Here is a 26168-nt window from a genome sequence, read left to right on the forward strand (position 1 = left end):
CCTCTGCACCTTTGGCTTTTCCTTTCTCTTCCTAACTTCGGTCGAATGACTGGAGGGGGAGGGAAGGGAGGAGCTATATATGCAGCTCTGCTGTGGTGCTCCTTCCCTCTTCCTGCTAGCAGGAGGTTAAATCCCACAAGTAAGGATGAAATCCGTGGAACGTAAGCAGCAAATTTTGTTACGCACTTCTCCCTTATTCTTCCTGTGTTCCGTAGCAAAGAAAGCTTTGTCACAGTTTTTGGCCGTATTACGGACTTCAATTGACAGAATAAAGAGGTTGAGTCCTGATCGTCTAACAGTGTATACACTCCAGTGTTAGTCAATTTCATCTGCTCGTAGAGTTTCAGAACTCTCGGCATTACAGTATGTGTCTCCTTACCTTATTTTTCATTCGGATAAGGTAGTTTTGCGTACTAAGTTAGGGTTTCTTCCTAAAGTTGTTTCAGATCGGTACATTAATCAGGAGATTGTTGTTCCTTCCTTGTGTCCTAATCCTTCTTAGAAGGAACGTATTCCGCACAATCTGGACGTGGTGCGTGCATTAAAATTCTATTTACAGGTGACTGAGGATTTTCGTCAGTCTTCTGTGGTATTCTCTGGGAAACGTAAAGGGCAGAAAGCTACAGCTACTTCTCTCTCTTTGTGGCTGAAGAGTATCATTCGATTTGCCTATAAGACTGCTGAACAGCAGCCTCCTGAGAGAGTTACGGCTCTCGAGGGCTGTTTCCTCTTCCTGGACATTCAAAAATGAAGCTTCTGTGGAATAGATTTGCAAGGCTGCAACTTGGTCCTCTCTTCACACTTTTTCAAAATTCTATAAATTTGATACCTTTGCCTGACCTGAGGCTTCTTTTGAGGGAAAGGTTCTTCAAGCAGTGGTGGCTTCCGTTCAAGTTCCCTGTATTGTCCCTCCCTTATCTGTGTACTCTAGCTTGGGTATTGATTCCCAATAGTAATTAGATGATCTGTGGACTCATTGTGTCATTAGAAACAAAACAAATTTATGCTTACCTGATAAATGTATTTATTTCTTGACACAATGAGTCCACGGCCCACCCTGTTCTTTTTGGACAGGTTTGTTGGTATGTTATACACTTCAGACACCTCTGCACCTTGTTGCTTCCTTTCTCTCCTTTGCTTTGGTCGAATGACTGGGGTTAGAGGGAAGGGAGGTGATATTTAACAGCTTTGCTTTGGTGCTCTTTGTCCCCTCCTGCTGGGCAGGAGTGATATTCCCAATAGTAATTAGAAGATCCGTGGATTCATCGAGTCAAGAAAGAAAGAAGTTTCAGGTAAGCATAAATTTTGTTTTTCTTATCTTTTTTGGATAGGATTCCATGATATTTCCCATACGGGGAGGTATTATGCATAGGGCTATTGCATCTTGCCCTATTTCAAATCTTTCTTTTTATTCAGTAGCTTGCAATTTTTTCTGAGAATTGAGTCTGCAAGTAGTCTTGGTAGGTTTATAATTTTGCATATATGATTGATACTAAGGTACGGAATATTTTCGTTCTATTTTGGATCTGAAATGCCTCAATAATGTTATCAAGGTTCCGTCCTTCTAAATGGAAACTACTAAGGACTTAGTAGGCACTTCTTTTTGGTCTGGCCAGGGCTCCCCAAATCATTACTAAGGTTCTAGAACTCTTAGTGCACAGGTTCTCGTGCGGCTAACCTGAGGAAGAGTTTAAAAGCAGTGGCCTGGGATCAAGAATTGCGGTGGCTCCCTTCCTGAACCATATTTTGGTTCTGGCTACATCTTTTTATTTTAACATTCCGTTCAGAATAGTTCCTGTTCCCTCATCTGGCATGTGCTTCTGATGACCTCTAGTAGCACAGACAGAGCTATCTGGACTCTGAACCTGGAGACCTAAGTTCAATACCAGGCAGGTGGACTCCAAGAACGTCCCTGCTGTGCTGTTGGTGTTTACTATTCCATCCTTATTTAGTCCAGGAGGGTTACTTTATGACCTCCATAGTCCGGAGGAATATTTCCTTCATGTTCCTATTCTCAAGGTGTGATGTGAACAAGATTCCTTGGTGCCAATTTCTGGGGTCTGTTTTTTCGTGTCGATCATTGACTTCATATCGAGAGCGATTGTCTTCTCTTCTGTCATTGGTCTGTTCCCCAGCAGCTCTGGGTATTTTTTTTTTTATATTTTCTTCTGAGATCTATACAGTTATGTATTCTCAGACTATGGATCGGAGTCACTCTGTCTTTTCTGAGGATAGTTCTAGACAACCTGTCGTGAGACCTTATCTATTCTGGTGACTCTGGCAAGACTATCTGTCTCAAGGTTCATGCTTTTTTTTTAAGTCTATTTTGAGAAATTGTGACTTTAGAGCCAGCCCTTCGGCAGGGGAGCTCTTTGGGGTCCTAGTCTCCTAGGGAGTCCGTCCTCCCTATTTATAAATTAAAATTGAAATCAATCCCCTATGCTCTGATAGCGTGGCCTCTTCTGAGGTCAGTCTGGTTTATTAATTCCACTCAGAATACATCTCTTCAGTAGCTAATGGCTACCTGCAGGGAGGATCTTGGAGTTCCTTGACCTGTCAAATTTCTGCCACTTCTGTTCCATTGCATAAGCGTTTCGCCAATTTACCAGATGTTAAGTCCTTGGTTCGGGCCCTGGTCAGAATCAGGCCTGTGTTTGCTCTTGTTGCTGTTCCCTAAAGCCTTAATCTTGTTCTTTGGGTTCTGCAGCAGGCTCCGTTTGAGCCTATGCATTCGGTTGATATTGCGTTATTGTCTTGGAAAGTTTTTTTTTGTGTTTTTTTGTTGTTTTTTTAAGCTATTTCTTATGCTTGTAGAGTCTCAGAGTTTTTTGCTCTACAGTGTGAACCCACTTTTTCTTTTTCCTTGCTTATAAGGCTGTGCTTCGTACAAAATTGGGATTTCTTCCTAAGGTGATTTCGGACTGCTATGTTAATCTGGACATTGTCATTCCGTCCTAATCCTCCTCAGTAAGAACGTCTGCTACTCAACCTTTATGTAGTTCATGCTCTAAAATTCTATCTCCAGGCTACTAACGATTTTTGTCAGTCCTCTGCCTTTTTTTGTGTGATATTTGCTGGCAAACACAATGTCCAGAAGGCCACGTCAACTACTCTTTCCTTTTGATTGAGGAGTGTCATTCGTTGGGCCCTTTAAAAAAGAAGAAAAAAGGAGGCTTCTGTGGAGCAGATTTGCAAGGCGGCCACTTGGTCCTCGTTACATGCATTTTTCATATTTTATATTATGGATTTGGGGACTCTCAATGCCATTGGAAAGAAAACAAAATGTATGCTTACCTGATAAATAATCTTTCCTGGCATGGAGAGTCCACGACCCGCCCTTGTTTAACATCAAGTCCACTTATAATTTTAGTTTTTTTCTAAAACTTCAGGCACCTCTATACCCTTGGTGTTCCTCTTCCCTTTCAGTATTCCCTCGGCTGAATGACTGGGGATTATGGGAAGTGGGAGGGATACTTAAAGGGACAGTAAACCTACCAAAAAATGTTATATAATTATATACCATTAGCTTAGCGCCAAGTTTCAAAAGCAATGGACTGCAGAGATATTTTACAACGAAAATTGAATTTTACAGAACGCCGCTCCTGGCTCTACTGAGCGGGTCTCTTTTTGGTTCCTAAGCGCATCGTTGGCACGCTGTCTAGTCACAGTGCACCCTATCACGCTATTAAACTCAATGTAGCTCGCTACCGGTCTGGTAGCGGGAGCAAACTACATTGAGTTTAATAGCGTGATCGGGCCGACTGTGACTAGACAGCGTGTCCGTGATGCACTTATCGAAAAAACAGATCCTCTCAGCAGAGCCAGGAGCGGCGTTCTGTAAAATTACATTTTCGTAGTAAAAAAATCTCTGCAGTCCTTTGCTTTAAAAGCTAATGTTATATAATTCTGCAGAATTATATAACATTCTTTGGTAGGTTTACTGTCCCTTTAAAGCTTTTGCTGGGGTGTTCTCTACCTCCTCCTGGTGGCAAGAAGTTGAATTTCCACTAGTAATTAGAATGGATTTGTGGACTCTCCATGCCAGGAAAGAAAATAATTTATCAGGTAAGCATATATTTTGTTTACCCTTATTGAGTTACAACTGTCTGGTTGGTTGTTTTTAAGTGCATAGAGGGAGGGAAACAAATAAAAAAATATATGTACTTTATTTTGAGGGATTTGGATTTAGTTTCCTTATGGAAAAATTGTAAATAGGAGTAATGGATCATGGAAAACATATGTTATTCTAACCTGTTATTGATTTTCATGGTTGCAAGAGTTCACGAGACCCCACCCTGTTTTGGTGATGTGGGGTTTTTTTTGTTTTTTTTGTGGCACATCTTTTTCCCGGCTCCTATATTTTTTGCTCTTTATTACTTTTCCTACCTTTTTTTTTTTTTTTTTTAATCTTTCTTAAAAACAGATTTCATGCACCTCCCTCTTATTATGGGTGCTGCCACTTTAGAACTTAGGTTGCACTGCAGGTATGTGAAGGAGTTACTGCACATGTGCAAACACATCACCTCTGGAATGCAATAAAAGATACATTTCAACATGGTTGCATCCATAACTAACAGGAGGCGGAGAATAACCTCAATACTGTGCATATAAAATGTATTTAGTGTTTAATTTCCATTTTAAGAGTTCAATTTTTCTAGTTGGGAATTTGATATTTTAAAAAATTGGCACACTGTTTATAGACAAGATTTTGAATGACTGCTTACTAAAGGAGCACTGCTTTATATCCCCTTAAGAGTTCAATTTGTCTAGTTGGGAATTTGAAATATAAAAAACAAAACTTTGCACACTGTTTATAAGACCTGACTTTGAATGACATTGAAATTATTGGTTAACAATATACTAAATCTAGGGTGCTGAATCCAGTTCTGATGGCTACAGACATGATTTCACTATCTGTTTTTGAACACAGCTGGTCAAAATCAAGTCTGAGTAACTTATTTTTTCACTCACGCACACAGGTCCTGATATCTTTGTGTTGCTGTTAAATTCTGATAGTCCTGTACTAAATCATTGTTTTTAGGGCTTGTATATGGAACAACTCGTATGCACTTCTGGGGCAAATTATTTTTCTTTATGTATGGAATCTTAATAGAATTTCTTTTCCAAATATTTTACTGTGCAATATCTTGAAAATGCACTGTGTTGAGACTGTTTTTCTTTGCAGACTCCCAAAACTCCAGTTGGTAATCAGTTGATATATCAGCCTGAGTTAATACAGCTACAAAACATGAATGCTAATTTGGACAAGCTAGTCTCAGAGCTTAATGAAGAACGAAGAGCAAAGAATGAAGAGATACTAAGGCTTAAGGTATGTCAGTAAACATTAAACACAATCATTAGCAGACTTGGTTGGTTGCTAATCATATATTATCCTGCAAAATGATCTGAAAGTGTTTTTTTTTCCAGTTGCCAAAGAACACACAAAAAAGGAGCATTTGCTCATATTAAATATTTTAATAATAATGTAAAAACAGGTTGTGGCCTCAAGCCTAATAAATGAAACGCTAACCGGCAAAAAAAAGAAATCAAAGTAAAAGAAAATCAGTTCTTAAACATCCAGGTGGGAACAGAAAAAGTGGTAAAAAAAAAAAAAGAATAGTTCACTAATAAGCGCACGGCTTAATAACAAAGAACAGTCCACGGAAACAAATCACCTTACCAAACCTCTGATTGAGGCACCTGCAGTCTGTATAAGACGGTATAGAGCAGAGTAGGAACATTCCAGACAGACTATGGGTCTCCCAGCACTTAGGCATTGTACATTCACACCATATGAGTTAAGATCACTTGATTGATCTCAGCTGATCGGGCAACTGGTATCGGTCTGAATACAGGTAGCGTTTGTGATAATATTCTTTGGGTACAGCGTGGGATGCTGTGGATACTTACACTTGATTCACACAAGTCAGGATCCTTCTACATTTTAAGAAATGTCTTGGTCAAAAACCAGCATGTCTGCAATTCTTGGGCCTTGAGAAAATTAAAAAAAAAAAATAGAGGAGGAGATCTTGAAAAAAACTTAAGCTTAATTAATATTTAAGTTTCTCTAACCACTAACAGACATTTTAATGCTGAATTGGACCATAACCATTTTATTTTATATTTTGTGTTAAAAAATACATTATTTCTCTTGTAAGGTGTATCCAGTCCACGGATCATCCATTACTTGTGGGATATTCTCCTTCCCAACAGGAAGTTGCAAGAGGATCACCCACAGCAGAGCTGCTATATAGCTCCTCCCCTAACTGCCATATCCAGTCATTCTCTTGCAACTCTCAACATAGCTGGAGGTAGTAAGAGGAAAGTGGTGTAATATAGTTAGTCTTTTCTTCAATCAAAAGTTTGTTGTTTTTAAATGGTACCGGAGTTGTCAGGCAGCATTTAGAAGAATCTGCCTGCGTTTTCTATGATCTTAGCAGAAGTAACTAAGATCCCCTGCTGTTCTCACATATGTCTGAGGAGTGAGGTAACTTCAGAGGGAGAATGGCGTGCAGGGTATCCTGCAATAAGGTATGTGCAGTTATGTTTTTCTAGGGATGGAATTGCTAGAAAATGCTGCTTATACCGGATTAATGTAAGTTAAGCCTAAATACAGTGATTTAATAGCGACTAGTATCAGGCTTGCTATCAGAGGTATATACTCTGATTAATGTGCAATATAAAACGTTTGCTGGCATGTTTAATTGTTTTTATATATGCTTTGGTGATAAAACTTATTGGGGCCTGGTTTTTCCACATGGCTGGCTTGATTTTTTGCCTAGAAACAGTTTCCTGAGGCTTTCCACTGTTGTAATATGAGTGGGAGGGGCCTATTTTAGCGCTTTTTTGCGCATTTAAAATTACAAACAGACATTCAGCTTCCCTCAGCAGTCCCCTGCATGTTATAGGACATCTCTGAAGGGCTCAAAAGGCTTCAAAAGTCGTGTATTGAGGAAGGTAAAGCCACAGTGGAGCTGTGGCAGTTATTGTGACTGTTTAAAAAGGTTTTTTTTTCATTTTGTTAATCCGTTTTTTGTATTAAGGAGTTAATCATCCATTTGCAAGTGGGTGCAATGCTCTGCTAACTTGTTACATACACTGTAAAAATTTTGTTAGTTTAACTGCCTTTTTTTCACTGTTATTTCAAATTTTGGCAAAATTTGTTTCTTTTAAAGGCACAGTAACTTTTTTATATTGCTTGTTTAACTTGATTTAAAGTGTTTTCCAAGCTTGCTAGTCTGTGTAAACATGTCTGACATAGAGGAAACTCCTTGTTCATTATGTTTAAAAGCCATGGTGGAACCCCATAGGAGAATGTGTACTAAATGTATTGATTTCACTTTAAACGAATTATCACCAAAGGATTCTGACGAGGGGGAAGTTATACCGACTAACTCTCCCCACGTGTCGGACCCTTTGACTCCCGCTCAAGGGACTCACGCTGAAATGGCGCCAAGTACATCAAAGACGCCCATAGCGATTACTTTGCAGGACATGGCGGCAATCATGGATAATACCCTGTCAGCCTGAATTCAGAGGAAAGCGCGATAGCTCTGGGGTTAGACGTAGTACAGAGCGCGCAGATGCTTTAAGGCCCATGTCTGATACTGCGTCACAATATGCAGAAGCTGAGGAAGGAGAGCTTCAGTCTGTGGGTGACATCTCTGATTCGGGGAAACCTGATTCAGAAATTTCTACTTTTAAATTTAAGCTTGAGAACCTCCGTGTATTGCTTGGGGAGGTGTTAGCTGCTCTGAATGACTGTGACACAATTGCAGTGCCAGAGAAATTGTGTAGACTGGATAAATACTATGCAGTGCCGGTGTGTACTGATGTTTTTCCAATACCTAAAAGGTTTACAGAAATTATTAATAAGGAGTGGGATAGACCCGGTGTGCCGTTTTCCCCCCCTCCGATTTTTAGAAAAATGTTTCCAATAGACGCCACGACACGGGACTTATGGCAGACGGTCCCTAAGGTGGAGGGAGCAGTTTCTACTTTAGCAAAGCGTACCACTATCCCTGTCGGACAGTTTTGCTTTTTCAGATCCAATGAATGAAATATTAGGTTACCTTAAGAAAATGTTTATTCAACAAGGTTTTATCCTGCAGCCCCTTGCATGCATTGGTGCCTGTCACTGCTGCTGCAGCGTTCTGGTTTGAGTCTCTGGAAGAGGCCTTTCAGACAGCTACTCCATTGACTGAAATACTTGACAAGCTTAGAACACTTAAGCTAGCTAATTCTTTTGTTTCTGATGCCATTGTTCATTTGACTAAACTAACGGCTAAGAATTCTGGATTCGCCATCCAGGCGCGTAGGGCGCTATGGCTTAAATCTTGGTCAGCTGACGTAACTCTAAAGTCTAACATTTCCTTCAAGGGGCAGACCCTATTCGGGCCTGGTTTGAAGGAAATTATTGCTGACATTACTGGAGGTAAGGGTCATGCCCTTCCTCAGGACAGGGCCAAATCAAAGGCCAAGCAGTCTAATTTTCGTGCCTTTCGAAACTTCAAGGCAGGTGCAGCATCAACTTCCTCTGCTACAAAACAAGAGGGAACTTTTGCTCAATCCAAGACGGGCTGGAAACCTAACCAGTCCTGGAACAAGGGCAAGCAGGCCAGAAAGCCTGCTGCTGCCTCTAAGACAGCTTGAAGGAACGGCCCCCTATCCGGTAACGGATCTAGTAGGGGGCAGACTTTCTCTTTTCACCCAGACGTGGGCAAGAGATGTTCAGGATCCCTGGGCGTTGGAGATCATATCTCAGGGATATCTTCTGGACTTCAAAGCTTCCCCCCCTCAAGGGAGATTTCACCTTTCGAGATTATCTGTAAACCAGATAAAGAAAGAGGCATTCTTACGCTGTGTGCAAGACCTCCAAATTATGGGAGTGATCTGTCCAGTTCCACAGACGGAACAGGGACAGGGTTTTTATTCAAATCTGTTTGTGGTTCCCAAAAAAGAGGGAACCTTCAGACCCATTTTGGATCTAAAGATCTTAAACAAATTCCTCAGAGTTCCATCGTTCAAAATGGAAACTATTCGGACTATCCTACCTATGATCCAGGAGGGTCAATACATGACCACAGTGGATTTGAAGGATGCTTACCTTCACATGCCGATTCACAAAGATCATCATCGGTTCCTAAGGTTTGCCTTTCTGGACAGGCATTACCAATTTGTTGCTCTTCTCTTCGGGTTAGCTACAGCTCCAAGAATCTTTACAAAGGTTCTGGGATCGCTTCTGATGATTCTAAGACCGCAAGGTATATCAGTGGCCCCTTATCTGGACGACATCCTGATACAGGCGTCAAACTTTCAGATTGCCAAGTCACATACGGACAGTTCTGGCATTTCTCAGGTCACATGGGTGGAAGGTGAACGAGGAAAAGAGTTCTCTATCCCCACTCACAAGAGTCTCCTTCCTAGGGACTCTGATAGATTCTGTAGAAATGAAGATTTACCTGACAGAATCCAGGTTATCAAAGCTTCTAAAATCTTGCCGTGTTCTTCATTCTATTCCGCGCCCTTCGGTGGCTCAGTGCATGGAAGTAATCGGCTTAATGGTAACGGCGATGGACATAGTGCCATTTGCGCGCCTACATCTCAGACCGCTGCAACTATGCATGCTCAGTCAGTGGAATGGGGATTACACAGATTTGTCCCCTCTGCTAAATCTGGATCAAGAGACCAGAGATTCTCTTCTCTGGTGGCTATCTCGGGTCCATCTGTCCAAGGGTATGACCTTTCGCAGGCCAGATTGGACAATTGTAACAACAGATGCCAGCCTTCTTGGTTGGGGTGCAGTCAGACTTTTCATCCGGGGGAGTGGGAACTCCATCCGGAGGTGTTTGCTCAATTGGTTCATCGTTGGGGCAAACCAGAACTGGATCTCATGGCGTCTCGCCAGAACGCCAATCTTCCTTGTTACGGATCCAGGTCCAGGGACCCAGGAGCGGCACTGATAGATGCTCTAGCAGCGCCTTGGTTCTTCAACCTGGCTTATGTGTTTCCACCGTTTCCTCTGCTCCCTCGACTGATTGCCAAAATCAAACAGGAGAGAGCATCAGTGATCTTGATAGCGCCTGCGTGGCCACGCAGGACCTGGTATGCAGACCTAGTGGACATGTCATCCTTTCCACCATGGACCCTGCCTCTGAGACAAGACCTTCTACTACAAGGTCCTTTCAATCATCCGAATCTAACTTCTCTGAGACTGACTGCATGGAGATTGAACGCTTGATTTTATCAAAGCGTGGCTTCTCAGAGTCAGTCATTGATACCCTAATACAGGCACGAAAGCCTGTCACCAGGAAAATCTACCATAAGATATGGCGGAAATACCTTTATTGGTGTGAATCCAAGAATTACTCATGGAGTAAGGTTAGGATTCCTAGGATATTGTCCTTTCTCCAAGAGGGTTTGGAAAAAGGATTATCAGCTAGTTCTTTAAAGGGACAGATTTCTGCTCTGTCTATTTCTCTTGTTAAGTGTAGTCAGTCCACGGGTCATCCATTACTTATGGGATTCTATCTCTTCCCCAACAGGAAGTTGCAAGAGGATCACCCAAGCAGAGCTGCTATATAGCTCCTCCCCTCACATGTCATATCCAGTCATTCTCTTGCAACCTAACTAAAGATAGGTCGTTGTGAGAGGTCTGTGGTGTTTTTAAACTTAGTTTATTTCTTCAATCAAAAGTTTGTTATTTTAAATGGCACCGGAGTGTGCTGTTTGTTTCTCAGGCAGCATTAGAAGAAGAATCTGCCTGCGTTTTCTATGATCTTAGCAGACGTAACTAAGAGCCACTGGCTGTTCTCGCACATTCTGAGGAGTGAGGTAACTTCAGAAAAGGGGAATAGCATGCAGGGCCCCCCTGCAAACGAGGTATGTGCAGTAAATTATTTTTCTAAGCAATGGAATTGACTGAGAAATTACTGCTGATACCAATGTAATGTAAGTTCAGCCTTAAATGCAGTGGTAGCGACTGGTATTAGGCTGAGGAGTGTGTGTATACTGAAGTATTTTTCTAGGGAATGGAATTTGACTCAGAAAATACTGTTAATACTGAAGTAATGTGTGGGCCTTAACTGCAGTAAAAGCGACTGGTAGCAGGCTTATTAATAACACTTCATAACTTTTAAAATGTATGTTCAAAACGTTTACTGGCATGTTAATCGTTTTTTGTGAGGTACTTGGTGATAAAACTTATTGGGGCATGATTTTTACCACATGGCTAACTTTTGTTTCTACATAGAAACAGTTAACTGAGCTTCCCCACTGTTGTAATATGAGTGGGAGGGGCCTATTTTAGCGCTTTTTTGCGCACTAAAAATTCAGTCACAATCTTCCTACTTCATCCTCCATGATCCAGGACGTCTCTAGAGAGCTCAGGGGTCTTCAAAATTAATTTTGAGGGAGGTAATCAGTCACAGCAGACCTGTGACAGTGTGTTTGACTGTGATAAAAACGTTAATTATTAAATTGTTATCCGTTTTTGGGTATTAAGGGGTTAATCATCCATTTGCTGGTGGGTGAAATCCTTTGCTAACTTAATACATTTACTGTGAAAATTTGGTTGCTATAACTAATTTGGTTCATTGTTATTTCAACTGTGACAGCTTTTTGTGCTTCTTAAAGGCACAGTAGCGTTTTTTTATATTGCTTGTAAATTTATTTGAAAAGTATTTTCCAAGCTTGCTAGTCTCATTGCTATTCTGTTTAAACATGTCTGACACAGATGAATCTGTTTGTTCACTATGTATGAAGGCCAATGTGGAGCCCCATAGAAGGTTGTGTACTAAATGCATTGATGTAACTTTAAATAAAAGTCAGTCTTTGCATGCAAAGAAATTATCACCAGACAACGAGGGGGAAGTTATGCCGACTAACTCTCCTCACGTGTCAGTACCTTCGCCTCAAGCTCAGGAGGTGCGTGATTCTGTGGCGCCAAGTACATCAGGGAGGCCCTTACAAATCACTTTGCAAGACATGGCTACTGTTATGACAGAAGTATTATCTAAATTGCCAGAATTAAGAGGCAAGCGTGATAGCTCTGGGTTAAGGACAGAGCGCGCTGATGATGTGAGAGCCATGTCCGATACTGCGTCACAATTTGCAGAACATGAAGACGGAGAGCTTCATTCTGTGGGTGACGGATCTGATCCAGGGAGACTGGATTCAGAGATTTCTAATTTTAAATTTAAGCTTGAGAACCTCCGCATATTGCTAGGGGAGGTATTAGCGGCTCTGAATGATTGTAACACGGTTGCAATTCCAGAAAAATTATGTAGGTTGGATAGATACTATGCGGTACCGGTGTGTACTGACGTGTTTCCTATACCTAAAAGGCTTACAGAGATTATTAGCAAGGAGTGGGATAGACCTGGTGTGCCTTTTTCCCCTCCTCCCATATTTAGGAAAATGTTTCCTATAGACCCCACCACACGAGACTTATGGCAGACGGTCCCTAAGGTGGAGGGAGCGGTTTCTACTTTAGCTAAGCATACCACTATCCCGGTGGAGGATAGTTGTGCCTTTTCAGATCCAATGGATAAAAAATTAGAGGGTTACCTTAAGAAAATGTTTGTTCAACAAGGTTTTATCTTACAGCCCCTTGCATGCATTGCGCCTGTCACTGCTGCGGCGGCATTCTGGTTTGAGTCTCTGGAAGAGGCCATTCGCACAGCTCCATTGGATGAAATTATGAACAAGCTTAAAGCACTTAAGCTAGCTAACGCATTTGTTTCTGATGCCGTTGTACATTTAACCAAACTTACGGCTAAGAACTCCGGATTCGCCATCCAAGCGCGCAGAGCGCTATGGCTTAAATCCTGGTCAGCTGACGTGACTTCTAAATCTAAATTGCTTAATATTCCTTTCAAAGGGCAGACCTTATTCGGGCCCGGCTTGAAAGAAATTATCGCTGACATTACGGGAGGTAAGGGCCATGCTCTACCTCAGGACAGGGCCAAATCAAAGGCCAAACAGTCTAATTTTTGTGCCTTTCGTAACCTCAAGGCAGGAGCAGCATCAACTTCCTCCGCTCCAAAACAGGAAGGAGCTGTTGCTCGTTACAGACAGGGCTGGAAAACTAACCAGTCCTGGAACAAGGGCAAGCAGGCCAGAAAACCTGCTGCTGCCCCTAAGACAGCATGAAGAGAGGGCCCCCTATCCGGAAACGGATCTAGTGGGGGGCAGACTTTCTCTCTTCGCCCAGGCTTGGGCAAGAGATGTCCAGGATCCCTGGGCGTTTGAGATCATATCTCAGGGATATTTTCTGGACTTAATACCTTCTCCTCCACAAGGGAGATTTCATCTTTCAAGGTTATCAGCAAACCAAATAAAGAAAGAGGCGTTTCTACGCTGTGTACAAGACCTCTTACTAATGGGGGTGATCCACCCAGTTCCGCGGACGGAACACGGGCAGGGATTCTATTCAAATCTGTTTGTGGTTTCCAAGAAAGAGGGAACCTTCAGACCAATCTTGGACTTAAAAATCCTAAACAAATTCCTAAGAGTTCCATCATTCAAAATGGAAACTATTCGAACCATCCTACCCATGATCCAAGAGGGTCAGTACATGACCACTGTGGACTTAAAGGATGCCTACCTTCACATACCGATTCACAAGGATCATTATCGGTACCTAAGATTTGCCTTCCTAGACAGGCATTACCAGTTTGTAGCTCTTCCCTTCGGGTTAGCTACGGCTCCAAGAATCTTTACAAAAGTTCTGGGCTCACTTCTGGCGGTACTAAGACCGCGAGGCATAGCGGTGGCTCCGTACCTAGACGACATTCTGATACAAGCGTCAAGTTTTCAAAATGCAAAGTCTCATACAGAGATAGTTCTGGCATTTCTGAGGTCGCATGGGTGGAAGGTGAACGTGGAAAAGAGTTCTCTATCACCACTTACAAGGGTTCCCTTCCTAGGGACTCTTATAGATTCTGTAGAGATGAAAATTTACCTGACGGAGGCCAGGTTATCATAACTTCTAAATGCTTGCCGTGCCCTTCATTCCATTCCACACCCGTCAGTAGCTCAGTGCATGGAAGTAATCGGCTTAATGGTAGCGGCAATGGACATAGTACCATTTGCGCAACTGCATCTCAGACCGCTGCAATTGTGCATGCTAAGTCAGTGGAATGGGGATTATTCAGATTTGTCCCCTCTACTAAATCTGGACCAAGAGACCAGAGATTCTCTTCTATGGTGGCTTTCTCGGCCCCACCTGTCCAAGGGGATGACCTTTCGCAGGCCAGATTGGACGATTGTAAAAACAGACGCCAGCCTTCTACGATGGGGCGCAGTCTGGAATTCCCTGAAGGCTCAGGGATCATGGACTCAGGAGGAGAAACTCCTCCCAATAAATATTCTGCAGTTAAGAGCAATATTCAATGCTCTTCTAGCTTGGCCTCAGTTAGCAACTCTGAGGTTCATCAGATTTCAGTCGGACAACATCACGACTGTGGCTTACATCAATCATCAAGGGGGAACCAGGAGTTCCCTAGCGATGTTGGAAGTCTCAAAGATAATTCGCTGGGCAGAGTCTCACTCTTGCCACCTGTCAGCAATCTACATCCCAGGCGTGGAGAACTGATTCATCGTTGGAGCAAACCAGATCTGGATCTCATGGCGTCTCGCCAGAACGCCAAGCTTCCTTGCTACAGATCCAGGTCCAGGGACCCGGTAGCGGTGCTGATGGATGCTCTGACAGCCCCTTGGGTCTTCAACATGGCTTATGTGTTTCCACCATTTCCGATGCTTCCTCGACTGATTGCCAAGATCAAACAGGAGAGAGCATCAGTGATCCTGATAGCGCCTGCATGGCCACGCAGGACCTGGTATGCAGACCTAGTGGACATGTCGTCCTGTCCACCATGATCTCTGCCTCTGAGGCAGGACCTTCTAATTCAGGGTCCTTTCAACCATCCAAATCTAATTTCTCTGAGGCTGACTGCATGAAGATTGAACGCTTGATTCTATCAAAGCGTGGCTTCTCGGAGTCGGTTATTGATACCTTAATACAGGCTAGGAAACCTGTTACCAGAAGAATTTACCATAAGATATGGCGTAAATATTTGTATTGGTGCAAATCCAAAAGTTACTCATGGAGTTAAGGTTAGGATTCCTAGGATATTGTCTTTTCTACAAGAGGGTTTAGAAAAGGGCTTATCCGCTAGTTCGTTAAAAGGACAGATTTCTGCTCTGTCTATTCTTCTACACAAACGTCTGGCAGAAATTCCAGACGTTCAGGCTTTTTGTCAGGCTTTGGCTAGGATTAAGCCTGTGTTTAAGACTGTTGCTCCGCCGTGGAGCTTAAACTTAGTTCTTAACGTCCTGCAAGGCGTTCCATTTGAACCCCTTCATTCCATTGATATTAAGCTGTTATCTTGGAAAGTTCTGTTTTTGATGGCTATTTCCTCAGCTCGAAGAGTCTCTGAGTTATCTGCCTTACATTGTGATTCTCCTTATCTGATTTTTCATTCAGACAAGGTAGTTCTGCGTACTAAACCTGGGTTCTTACCTAAGGTAGTTTCTAACAGGAATATCAATCAAGACATTGTTGTTCCATCATTGTGTCCTAACCCTTCTTCAAAGAAGGAACGACTCTCTTTTTGGCTTCGTAGCATAATACTTTTAGCCTATGAGACTGCTGGACAGCAGCCTCCTGAAAGAATTAAAGCTCATTCTACTAGAGCTGTTGCTTCCACCTGGGCCTTTAAAAATGAGGCTTCTGTTGAACAGATTTGCAAGGCTGCGACTTGGTCTTCACTTCACACTTTTTCAAAGTTTTACAAATTTGACACTTTTGCTTCTTCGGATGCTATTTTTGGGAGAAAGGTACTTCAGGCAGTGGTTCCCTCCGTTTAAAGTTCCTGCCTTGTCCCTCCCTTCATCCGTGTACTTTAGCTTTGGTATTAGTATCCCATAAGTAATGGATGACCCGTGGACTGACTACACTTAACAAGAGAAAACATAATTTATGCTTACCTGATAAATTTATTTCTCTTGTAGTGTAGTCAGTCCACGGCCCGCCCTGTCTTTTAAGGCAGATCTAAATTTTTAATTAAACTCCAGTCACCACTGCACCCTATGGTTTCTCCTTTCTCATCTTGTTTCGGTCGAATGACTGGATATGACATGTGAGGGGAGGAGCTATATAGCAGCTCTGCTTGGGTGATCCTCTTGCAACTTCCTGTTGGGGAAGAGATATAATCCCATAAGTAATGGATGACCCGTGGACTGACTACACTACAAGAGAAATAAATTTATCAGGTAAGCATAAATTATGTTTCTTTTGCACAAGCGTCTGGCTGAAGTTCCAGACGTTCAAGCTTTTTGTCAGGCTTTGGTTAGAATCAAGCCTGTGTTTAAACCTGTTGCTCCCCCATGGAGCTTAAACTTGGTTCTTAAAGTTCTTCAAGGGGTTCCGTTTGAACCCCTTCATTCCATTGATATTAAACTTTTGTCTTGGAAAGTTCTGTTTTTGATGGCTATTTCCTCGGCTCGGAGAGTCTCTGAGTTATCTGCTTTACAATTTGATTCTCCTTATCTGATTTTCCATTCAGATAAAGTAGTTTTGCTTACAAAACCTGGGTTTTTACCTAAGGTAGTTTCTAACAAGAATATCAATCAAGAGATTGTTGTTCCATCATTGTGTCCTAATCCTTCAAAGAAGGAACGTCTTTTACATAATCTGGACGTGGTCCGTGCTTTGAAGTTTTACTTACAAGCTACTAAAGATTTTCGCCAAACATCTACGCTGTTTGTTGTTTACTCTGGACAGAGGAGAGGTCAAAAAGCTTCGGCAACCTCTCTTTCTTTTTGGCTTCGGAGCGTAATACGCTTAGCCTATGAGACTGCTGGACAGCAGCCCCCTGAAAGGATTACAGCTCATTCTACTAGAGATGTGGCTTCCACCTGGGCCTTTAAAAATGAGGCTTCTGTTGAACAGATTTGCAAGGTGGCGACTTGGTCTTCACTTCATACCTTTTCAAAATTTTACAAATTTGATACTTTTGCTTCTTCGGAGGCTATTTTCGGGAGAAAGGTTCTACAGGCAGTGGTTCCTTCCATTTAAGCCTGCCTTGTCCCTCCCTTCATCCGTGTACTTTAGCTTTGGTATTGGTATCCCACAAGTAATGGATGATCCGTGGACTGGATACACCTTACAAGAGAAAACATAATTTATGCTTACCTGATAAATTTGTTTCTCTTGTGGTGTATCCAGTCCACGGCCCTCCCTGTCTTTTTAAGGCAGGTCTAAATTTTAATTTAAACTACAGTCACCACTGCACTGTATGGTTTCTCCTTTCTCGGCTTGTTTCGGTCGAATGACTGGATATGGCAGTTAGGGGAGGAGCTATATAAGCTTTGCTGTGGGTGATCCTCTTGCAACTTCCTATTGGGAAGGAGAATTTCCCACAAGTAATGGATGATCCGTGGACTGGATACACCACAAGAGAAACAAATTTATCAGGTAAGCATAAATTATGTTTTGCGTATATCATCTTTTCTATGTTTTTTTAATCAGGTCTATAGATTTGAGAATTGTTTTTATTTCTGATGTTTTATTTCTGATTTAATTTTTATATATTGTATATGGACTCTATACATATTTTAATATGTCCTTTTTAAGAAATGAAGAAAGGGATGTTCCCTTAAGATTGGGCCATAACTGGATAGATTATAAATATTACATGTGGACATTAGTCAGCCATCTTAGTAAAGGTGGTCACGCTAAAATGCATAGAGGATCCTGATTTGTGTGAATCAAATGGAAGTCTCCATTGCACCCCATGCTGTGCCCAAATAATATTAGCACAAATCCTTCTGGGATTCAGACTAATTCTTGTTGCCCAGTTGGCTGAGACAAACGCCGAAGTACCGAGAGACCCATAGACAGTCTGGAAACTATATACTCTGAGGAACCTGCAGCCTGTATAGGATGGTATAGAGCAATCAGAGGTTTGTTAAGGTGATTTGTTGGCATCAGGTTCTTCAACCTAGAACAGTATATAAGGTAGTTTAACAGGACACTTCAACAAAAAAATCTTATCTGTGTTTTGCTACTTAAAGGGACATAAAACAGGTTGAGATGTGCATATCCTAAAAGGGCTAATTAATTAAAAATAGTTTGCATTAAAAAATTGTTTAAAAATTGCTGGCAAGTATTTTAAAATTTATTTTACAAAATTTGACGAGTCCACGGATTTCATCCTTGTGGGATTAAACCTCCTGCCAGCAGGAAGTGGCAAAGAGCACCACAGCAGAGCTGTATATATAGCTCCTCCCTTCCCCTCCTCCCCCAGTCATTCTCTTTGCCTGTGTTAATGTAGGAAGAGGTAAAGTGAGGTGTTAGTTTAGATTCTTCAATCAAGAAGTTTATTTTAAAATTGTGCCAGTTAGTACTATTTTTCTCAGGGAGAAATCGTCAGTGTATACCTTCCCAAGAGGAGTGGAGACATTTTTAATTTTCTGCCCTGATGTTGATGATCTTAGCAGACGTTATCTAAGATCCATTCTGGTTCCCACAGAGCAGCTGAAGGTGGTGTAAAGTGAAATCTTCAGTGTGGAGAACGATGTCATGCTACAAGCAGCATTGAGGTATGTTCAGTCTTTTGTTTTCTGGGGAGACTTGCTACATCAGAACAGACTGACAATATCCCTAGCTGGGGAGGGGTAAGCAGTATGCACTATAAGAAATGGTGTACCTGGATTCCCTGTTATTTTCATTATATACTAGTGTGGTATATCACTTTAATATATTATGTGGGCTGAGGCTGGGAGATGCGGCTGGTTTTTAGTGATGTTTTGACATGCCTTATTATGTGAAGCGCTTATTGCACAGTATGAGTGTGTTTTGAGCACATGGCTGTTCTATGGGGGACCGACATGTTTGGGTTTTCTCTACCCATGCGGGTCTCGGTAGAATAGGAGATACGCCCACGGTGGGCGGGGCCTATTTTCGCACGCTCAGACGCGCAGTGTGTGTTCTGGATCAGTAGCAATATACTGAAGCTCCGGTGGGGCCTAGCTCTGTTTGAGGATCGTTGTGGACAGAGAGGCTCAGAACGTTATTCAGTGTGCCTTGGGGGCAGGTAGGCGCCGCAGCAGAGCTGTGGTGAGGTGCAGGGGCCTAGTTTTTGTAATACATCGTTATATTTGACAAACCTGACATAATTTGAGTTATTATATATCCTTACAAGTGGTGCAATATATTTAAGCTAATTGAGACACATAGGAACAATTTTTATTGCTGAAATAGTCTTTTTGCCTAACAGGAAAATAGTTGCGCTTTAATTATTTTAAGGTGCAGTACACGTTTTTGGGTTTACATCCTTTATTAGATGTTTTGACTTCAAAAGTGCCATATATCAAGTAAAGAATGACTATTATTGCTAGTCTGTCTAACATGTCTGACATTGAGGAATCTACTTGTTCTATGTGTTTAGATGCCTCTGTGGAACCCCCTCTTACTTTTTGTCCCTCATGTACTGAAAGGGCCTTAAAATGTAAAGAACAGATTTTATTTAAAGAAAGTGTGTCTAAGGATGATTCTCAGTCTGAGGAGAATCGGGGTATGCCGCCAAATTCTCCCCAAATGTCAAAACCTTTAACGCCCACTCAAGCGACGCCTGGTTCTTCAACCGCGTGTAATTCATTTACCCTGCAGGATATGGCTGCAGTTATGTCATCTACCCTTACAGAGGTTTTATCTAAGTTGCCAGTGTTACAGGGCAAACACAGTAGGACAGAAATCAATGTGAATACTGAGTCCTCTAATGCTTTGTTGGCTATTTCCGATGTACCCTCACAGGGATCTGATTTGGGGGTCAGGGAACTCCTGTCTGAGGGGGAACTTTCCGATTCGGGAAGTGTGTTACCTCAGACGGACTCGGACGCCATGTCCTTTAGATTTAAGCTTGAACACCTCCGCCTGTTACTTTGGGAGGTTTTAGCGACTCTGGATGACTGTGACTCTATTGTGGTACCACCAGAGAAATTGTGTAAAATGGACAAATACTTAGAGGTACCTGCTTTCACTGATGTTTTTCCGGTTCCTAAGAGAATTTCAGAGATTATCAAGAGGGAATGAGATAGACCGAATATACCGTTGTCACCTTGTCCTAATTTTAAGAAAATGTACCCTATATCTGACACTGTTCGGGACTCTTGGCAGACGGTCCCTAAGGTGGAGGGAGCTATATCTACCCTGGCTAAATGTACAACTATTCCTATTGAGGACAGCTGTGCTTTCAAAGACCCTATGGATAAGAAATTGGAGGGTCTTCTTAAAAAGTTATTTATTCATCAGGGTTTCCTTTTACAACCGACAGCCTGCATTGTACCAGTTACCACTGCTGCGGCTTTCTGGTTTGATGCCTTAGAGTCTTAAGACGGACACTCCTTTGGAGGATATTTTAGATAGAATTAAGGCTCTCAAGCTGGCTAATTCTTTTATCACAGATGCCGCCTTTCAAATTGCTAAGTTGGCGGCTAAGAATGCCGGATTTCCCATTTTAGCGCATAGAGCGTTATGGTTAAAATCTTGGTCTGCTGATGTGTCATCTAAGTCAAAGCTTTTGGCTATTCCTTTCAAGGGTAAAACACTATTCTGGCCCGACTTGAAGGCAATCATTTCTGACATTACTGGAGGTAAGTGTCATCTCCTACCTCAGAATAAGACTGCTAAATTGAGGGGTAAACAAAATAATTTTCGTTCCTTTCGGAACTTTAAAGGAGTCCCCTCTTCTTCCTCTGCTTCTGTGAAACAGGAAGGGAATTTTGCTCAGGCCAAGTCCGTCTGGAGACCAAACCAGGCTTGGAACAAGGGTAAACAACCCAAGAAGCCCGCTGCTGCTACCAAGACAGCATGAAGGGGCGGCCCCCAATCCGGGACCGGATCTAGTAGGGGGCAGACTTTCTCTCTTTGCCCAAGCTTGGGTAAGAGATGTTCAGGACCCCTGGGCACTAGAAATTTCTTCTTTCACGATTGTCTGTAGACCAGATAAAAGAGAGGCGTTCTTACATTGTGTAAAAGACCTCTCTACTATGGGAGTAATTCGTCCTGTTCCAAGACTGGAACAGGGACAGGGGTTTTACTCAAATCTTTTCGTGGTTCCCAAAAAAGAGGGAACGTTCAGACCCATTTTAGATCTCAAAAGTCTAAACAAGTTTCTCAGAGTCCCATCTTTCAAGATGGAGACTATTCGAACAATTTTACCAATGATCCAGGAGGGTCAATATATGACTACCGTGGACTTGAAGGATGCATACCTTTATATTTCTATCCACAAGCATCATCATCAGTACCTAAGGTTTGCCTTCCTGGACAAACATTTTCAGTTCGTGGCTCTTTCCTTCGTATTGGCCACAGCACCCAGAATCTTCACAACGGTTCTAGGGCTCCTTCTGGCGATTCTCAGGCCGCGAGGCATTGCAGTGGCGCCTTATCTGGACGGTATTCTGATCCAGGCGTCTACTTATCATCTGACAAAATCTCATACAGACATGGTATTGTCCTTTCTGAGAACTCACAGATGGAAGGTGAATCTAGAAAAAAGTTCACTAATTCCACAGACAAAGGTTCCCTGATAGATTCTATCTCCATGAAGATTTTTCTGACGGATGTCAGAAAGTCAAAGATTCTAAATACATGCCGAGCCCTTCAGTCCAATTCTCGACCATCAGTGGCTCAGTGCATGGAGGTGATTGGATTGATGGTGCGGCAATGGACATCATTCCGTTTGCTCGATTTCATCTCAGACCACTGCAACTGTGCATGCTCGGACAGTGGAATGGGGATTATGCAAATTTGTCTCCTCAGACAGATCTGAATCAGGAGACGAGAGACTCTCTTCTTTGGTGGTTGTTGCCGGATCATCTGTCCCAAGGGACGTGCTTCCGCAGACCCTTATGGGTGATAGTGACAACGGACGCCAGCCTTCTGGGCTGGGGCGCAGTCTGGAATTTCCTGAAGACTCAGGGTGTGTGGACTCGGTCGGAATCTCTTCTTCCAATCAATATCCTGGAATTGAGAGCGATATTCAATGCGCTTCAGGCGTGGCCTCAGTTGGCTTCGGCCAAATACATCCGCTTTCAGCCAGACAACATTACGACTGTGGCTTACATCAATCATCAGGGAGGAACAAGGAGTTCCTTAGTGATGACAGAAGTATCCAAGATAATTCGGTGGGCGGAGGCTCACTCTTGTTATCTGTCAGCAATCTACATCCCAGGAGTGGACAACTTTTTAAGCAGACAGACGTTTCATCCGGGGGAGTGGGAACTCCATCCGGAGGTCTTTGCCACCCTGATTCTCAATTTGGGCAGATCGGAATTTGATCTGATGGCGTCCCGTCAGAATGCCAAACTACTGAGATACGGATCCAGGTCAAGGGATCCTCAGGCCGAACTGATAGATGCCTTGGTCGTTCAACCTAGCTTATGTGTTTCCACCGTTTGCTCTCCTTCCCCGGGTGATTGCTCGGTTCAAACAGGAGAGGGCTTCAGTAATTCTAATCGCGCCTGCGTGGCCTCGCAGGACTTGGTATGCCGATCTAGTGGACATGTCCTCTCTGCCGCCGTGGAAGCTTCCATTGAAGCAGGACCTTCTCATTCAGGGACCCTTCCATCATCCGACTCTAGTTTCTCTGCATCTGGCTGCTTGGAGATTGAACGCTTGATTTTATCTAAGCCGGGGTCCCCTATTTTGGTCATTGATACTTTGATTCAGGCACGTAAGCCTGTCACTAGAAAGATCTACCATAAGATATGGCGTAAATATCTTTATTGGTGCGAATCCAAGGGCTACTCATGGAGTAGAGTTAGGATTCCCAGGATTCTGTCTTTCCTCCCAAGAAGGATTGGAGAAAGGGTTATCAGCAAGTTCCTTTTACTTCACAAACGTTTGGCAGATGTTCCAGACGTTCAGTCTTTTTGTCAGGCTCTGACCAGAATCAAGCCTGTGTTTAGACCAATTGCTCCAACCTGGAGTTTGAATTTAGTCCTTAAAGTTATTCAAGGGGTTCCGTTTGAACCCATGCATTCCATAGATATTAAGTTGTTATCTTGGAAAGTTTTATTTTTGGTGACTATTTCTTCTGCTCAAAGAGTTTCTGAGCTTTCAGCATTACAATGTGACTCGCCTTACCTTATCTTCCATTCTGATAAGGTGGTTTTACGTACCAAACCTGGGTTCCTTCCTAACATTGTTTCAAATAAGAATATTAATCAGGAATTTGTTGTTCCTTCATTATGTCCTAATCCTTCTTCTAAGAAGGAGCGTCTGTTGCATAACTTGGACGTGGTCCGTGCCTTGAAGTTTTACTTACAGACGACTAAGGAATTCCGACTAAGGAATTCAGTCAATCATCTTCATTATTCATTGTGTTTTCTAGAAAGCGTAGGGGCCAGAAAGCTATGGCTACCTCTCTTTTTGGCTGAAGAGTTTCATCCGTCTGGCATATGAGACTGCTGGACAGCAGCCTCCTGAAAGAATTATGGCTCATTCTACTAGGGCTGTGGCTTCCTCATGGGCATTTTAAAACGATGCTTCTGTTGAACAGATTTGCAAGGCTGCAACTTGGTCGTCTCTTCACACTTTTTCCAAATTTTTCAAATTTGATATTTTTGCTTCTTCTGAGGCTATTTTTGGGAGAAAGGTTCTTCAAGCAGTGGTGCCTTCCATTTAGGTTCCTGTTTTGTCCCTCCCTTTCATCCGTGTCCTATAGCTTTGGTATTGTATCCCACAAGTAAGGATGAAATCCGTGGACTCGTCATATCTTGTAAAAGAAAAGGAAATTTATGCTTACCTAATAAATGTATTTATTTTACGATATGACAAGTCCACGGCCCACCCTGTCATTTCTAAGACAGGTATGTAATTATTTTCTTAAACTTCAGTCACCTCTGCACCCTTTGGCTTTTCCTTTCTCTTCCTAACTTCAGTTGAATGACTCGGGGAGGAGGGGAAGGGAGGAGCTATATATACAGCTCTGCTATGGTGCTCTTTGCCACTTACTGCTGGCAGGAGGTTTAATCCCACAAGTAAGGATGAAATCCGTGGACTCGTCATATCGTAAAAGAAATACATTTATCAGGTAAGCATAAATTTCCTTTTTCAAATATAAGCAAAATGAATTGCATATCTAAGCTGCCTGGAGCAGCCAACTCCACCCACCTGTATCAGTGTATAGACACAGCACACAGGCATTGTATTTCAACTGAGTTCACAGTTTCTAGGCATGCTCCAGCAGATAATCCCTTTGCACTTTTGCATTCTACCAAAAGATATAGATACAGCCATAGAATGAAATGGGGGAGTTAGAGCTTTACAATTCATAAACTAAAAAGAAAGGGTTAATGGTAAGGCACTGCAGTATACATTTTCAAGTAAATTAATTAAAGTACATATTATATTTTGTCTCTATTCCTAATTGTTTTATGTCCCTTTAATACTAAAATGTTGATTAATGGATTGACATGCTCACTGATTAAAATTATGCATCCATCTGCTTCTGTTAACTATATTGTTGTGTTCTAAATTTTTATTTCATGTTATGAGGACCAGTTACAAAAAAGCTGACATCTTGAGTGACTGATCAGGGAATGGCACATATTGCATGTGTAGAAATATATAACATTTGCAGACCCTTAGCTTACTAGTATTCAAGTAAGGAAGGAATACCTGTTGTGTTAAAGGGGTGTTAAAAAGGCAAAAAGAAGAAGCTTTTATGTTTTAGAGCATTTTTCTACGGATTGCAAATAACTGTAAAGGCATAGCTAAAACTCCATAGCAACAATGCACTACTGGTAGCTAACTGGACACATCTGGTGAGCCAATGACAAGAGGCATATGTGTGGAGCCTCCAATCACCAGCTAGCTTCCAGTAGTGCGTTGCTGCTCCTGAGCCTACCTATATATACTTTCTTTCATGTAATTGGCAAGAGTCCATGAGCTAGTGACGTATGGGATATACTATCCTACCAGGAGGGGCAGTGTTTCCCAAACCTCAAAATACCTATAAATACACCCCTCACCACACCCACAATTCAGATTTACAAACTTTGCCTCCTATGGAGGTGGTGAAGTAAGTTTGTGCTAAGATTTCTATGTTGCCATGCGCTTCTCAGCATTTTGAAGCCCGATTCCTCTCAGAGTACAGTGAATGTCAGAGGGACGTGGAGAGCATCACCTATTGAGTGCAATTATTTCCCTAACGGGGGTCTTTTTCATAGTTTCTCTGTTATCGGTCGTAGAGATTCATCTCCTACCTCCCTTTTCAGATCGACGATATACTCTCATATACCATTACCTCTACTGATAACTGTTTTAGTACTGGTTTGGCTAGCTGCTATATGTGGATGGGTGTCTTTTGGGTAAGTATGTTTTTATTACTTAAGACTCCTCAGCTATGGTTTGGCACTTTATACATTTATATAAAGTTCTAAATATATGTATTGTACTTATATTTGCCATGAGTCAGGTTCATGTATTTCCTTTTGCAGATTGTCAGTTTCTTATTTGGGGAAAGTTAATATTAAGAAATATTTTTTTCTTACCTGGGGTTTAGTCTTTTTTTCAATTGACTACTTTGTTTCAAATTGCGGGCTGACTTAGGCTCGCGGGTGTGCCAAATGCTACACTTTATTGCGTCATTCTTGGCGCGCAAATTTTTTAATGCGAAAGGCACGTCCGTTGACGCAAGCTTGTCATTTGCGGCGTCGTAATTGACGCAGAGGTTTCACACAGGGTTGCGTCGTTAGTGTGTCATATCCGGACATGGTTGGCGGCAAAAAAAATTTGTTATGTTGTGCGTCATACTTGCCGCCAAATTTTTTTTTCGTTATTTATTTGCCCCATTGCTGTTTGCCTCTTGCCTTTTTCTATGTCAGAGGGCTATGCTATTTGCATTTTTTCCCATTCCTGAACCTGTCATATAAGGAAATTGATCATTTTGCTTTATATGTTGTTTTTTCTTTTACATCCTGCCTCAAAAGTATCTGTTGGAACTTTGCTGCCTGACATCGGTTCTACCAAAGCGAAGTGCATTTGTTGTAAAATTGTGGAGATTATATCTCTAATGTCATTTGTATTAGTTGCCATGATTAACTTTTACATGCAGATAGTGTGTGTGTCCATCAGTAATAGTACATTGCCGGTT

At 42.2% G+C, this 26168-nt stretch overlaps 1 protein-coding gene across 1 annotated transcript in view; it reads left to right on the forward strand.

The window, feature by feature from the left end:
- Positions 1-26168, forward strand: part of KIF15 (kinesin family member 15) — a 417226-nt gene that overhangs the window by 191053 nt on the left and 200005 nt on the right. The window contains exon 29 of the mRNA XM_053714345.1: positions 5186-5329. Coding sequence (XP_053570320.1) covers positions 5186-5329 — 144 coding nt within the window. The remainder of the gene's footprint in view (positions 1-5185; positions 5330-26168) is intronic.

This window comes from Bombina bombina, chromosome 5 (genome assembly GCF_027579735.1).
Source record: "Bombina bombina isolate aBomBom1 chromosome 5, aBomBom1.pri, whole genome shotgun sequence".
In the NCBI taxonomy this organism is placed as follows: Eukaryota; Metazoa; Chordata; class Amphibia; order Anura; family Bombinatoridae; genus Bombina; species Bombina bombina.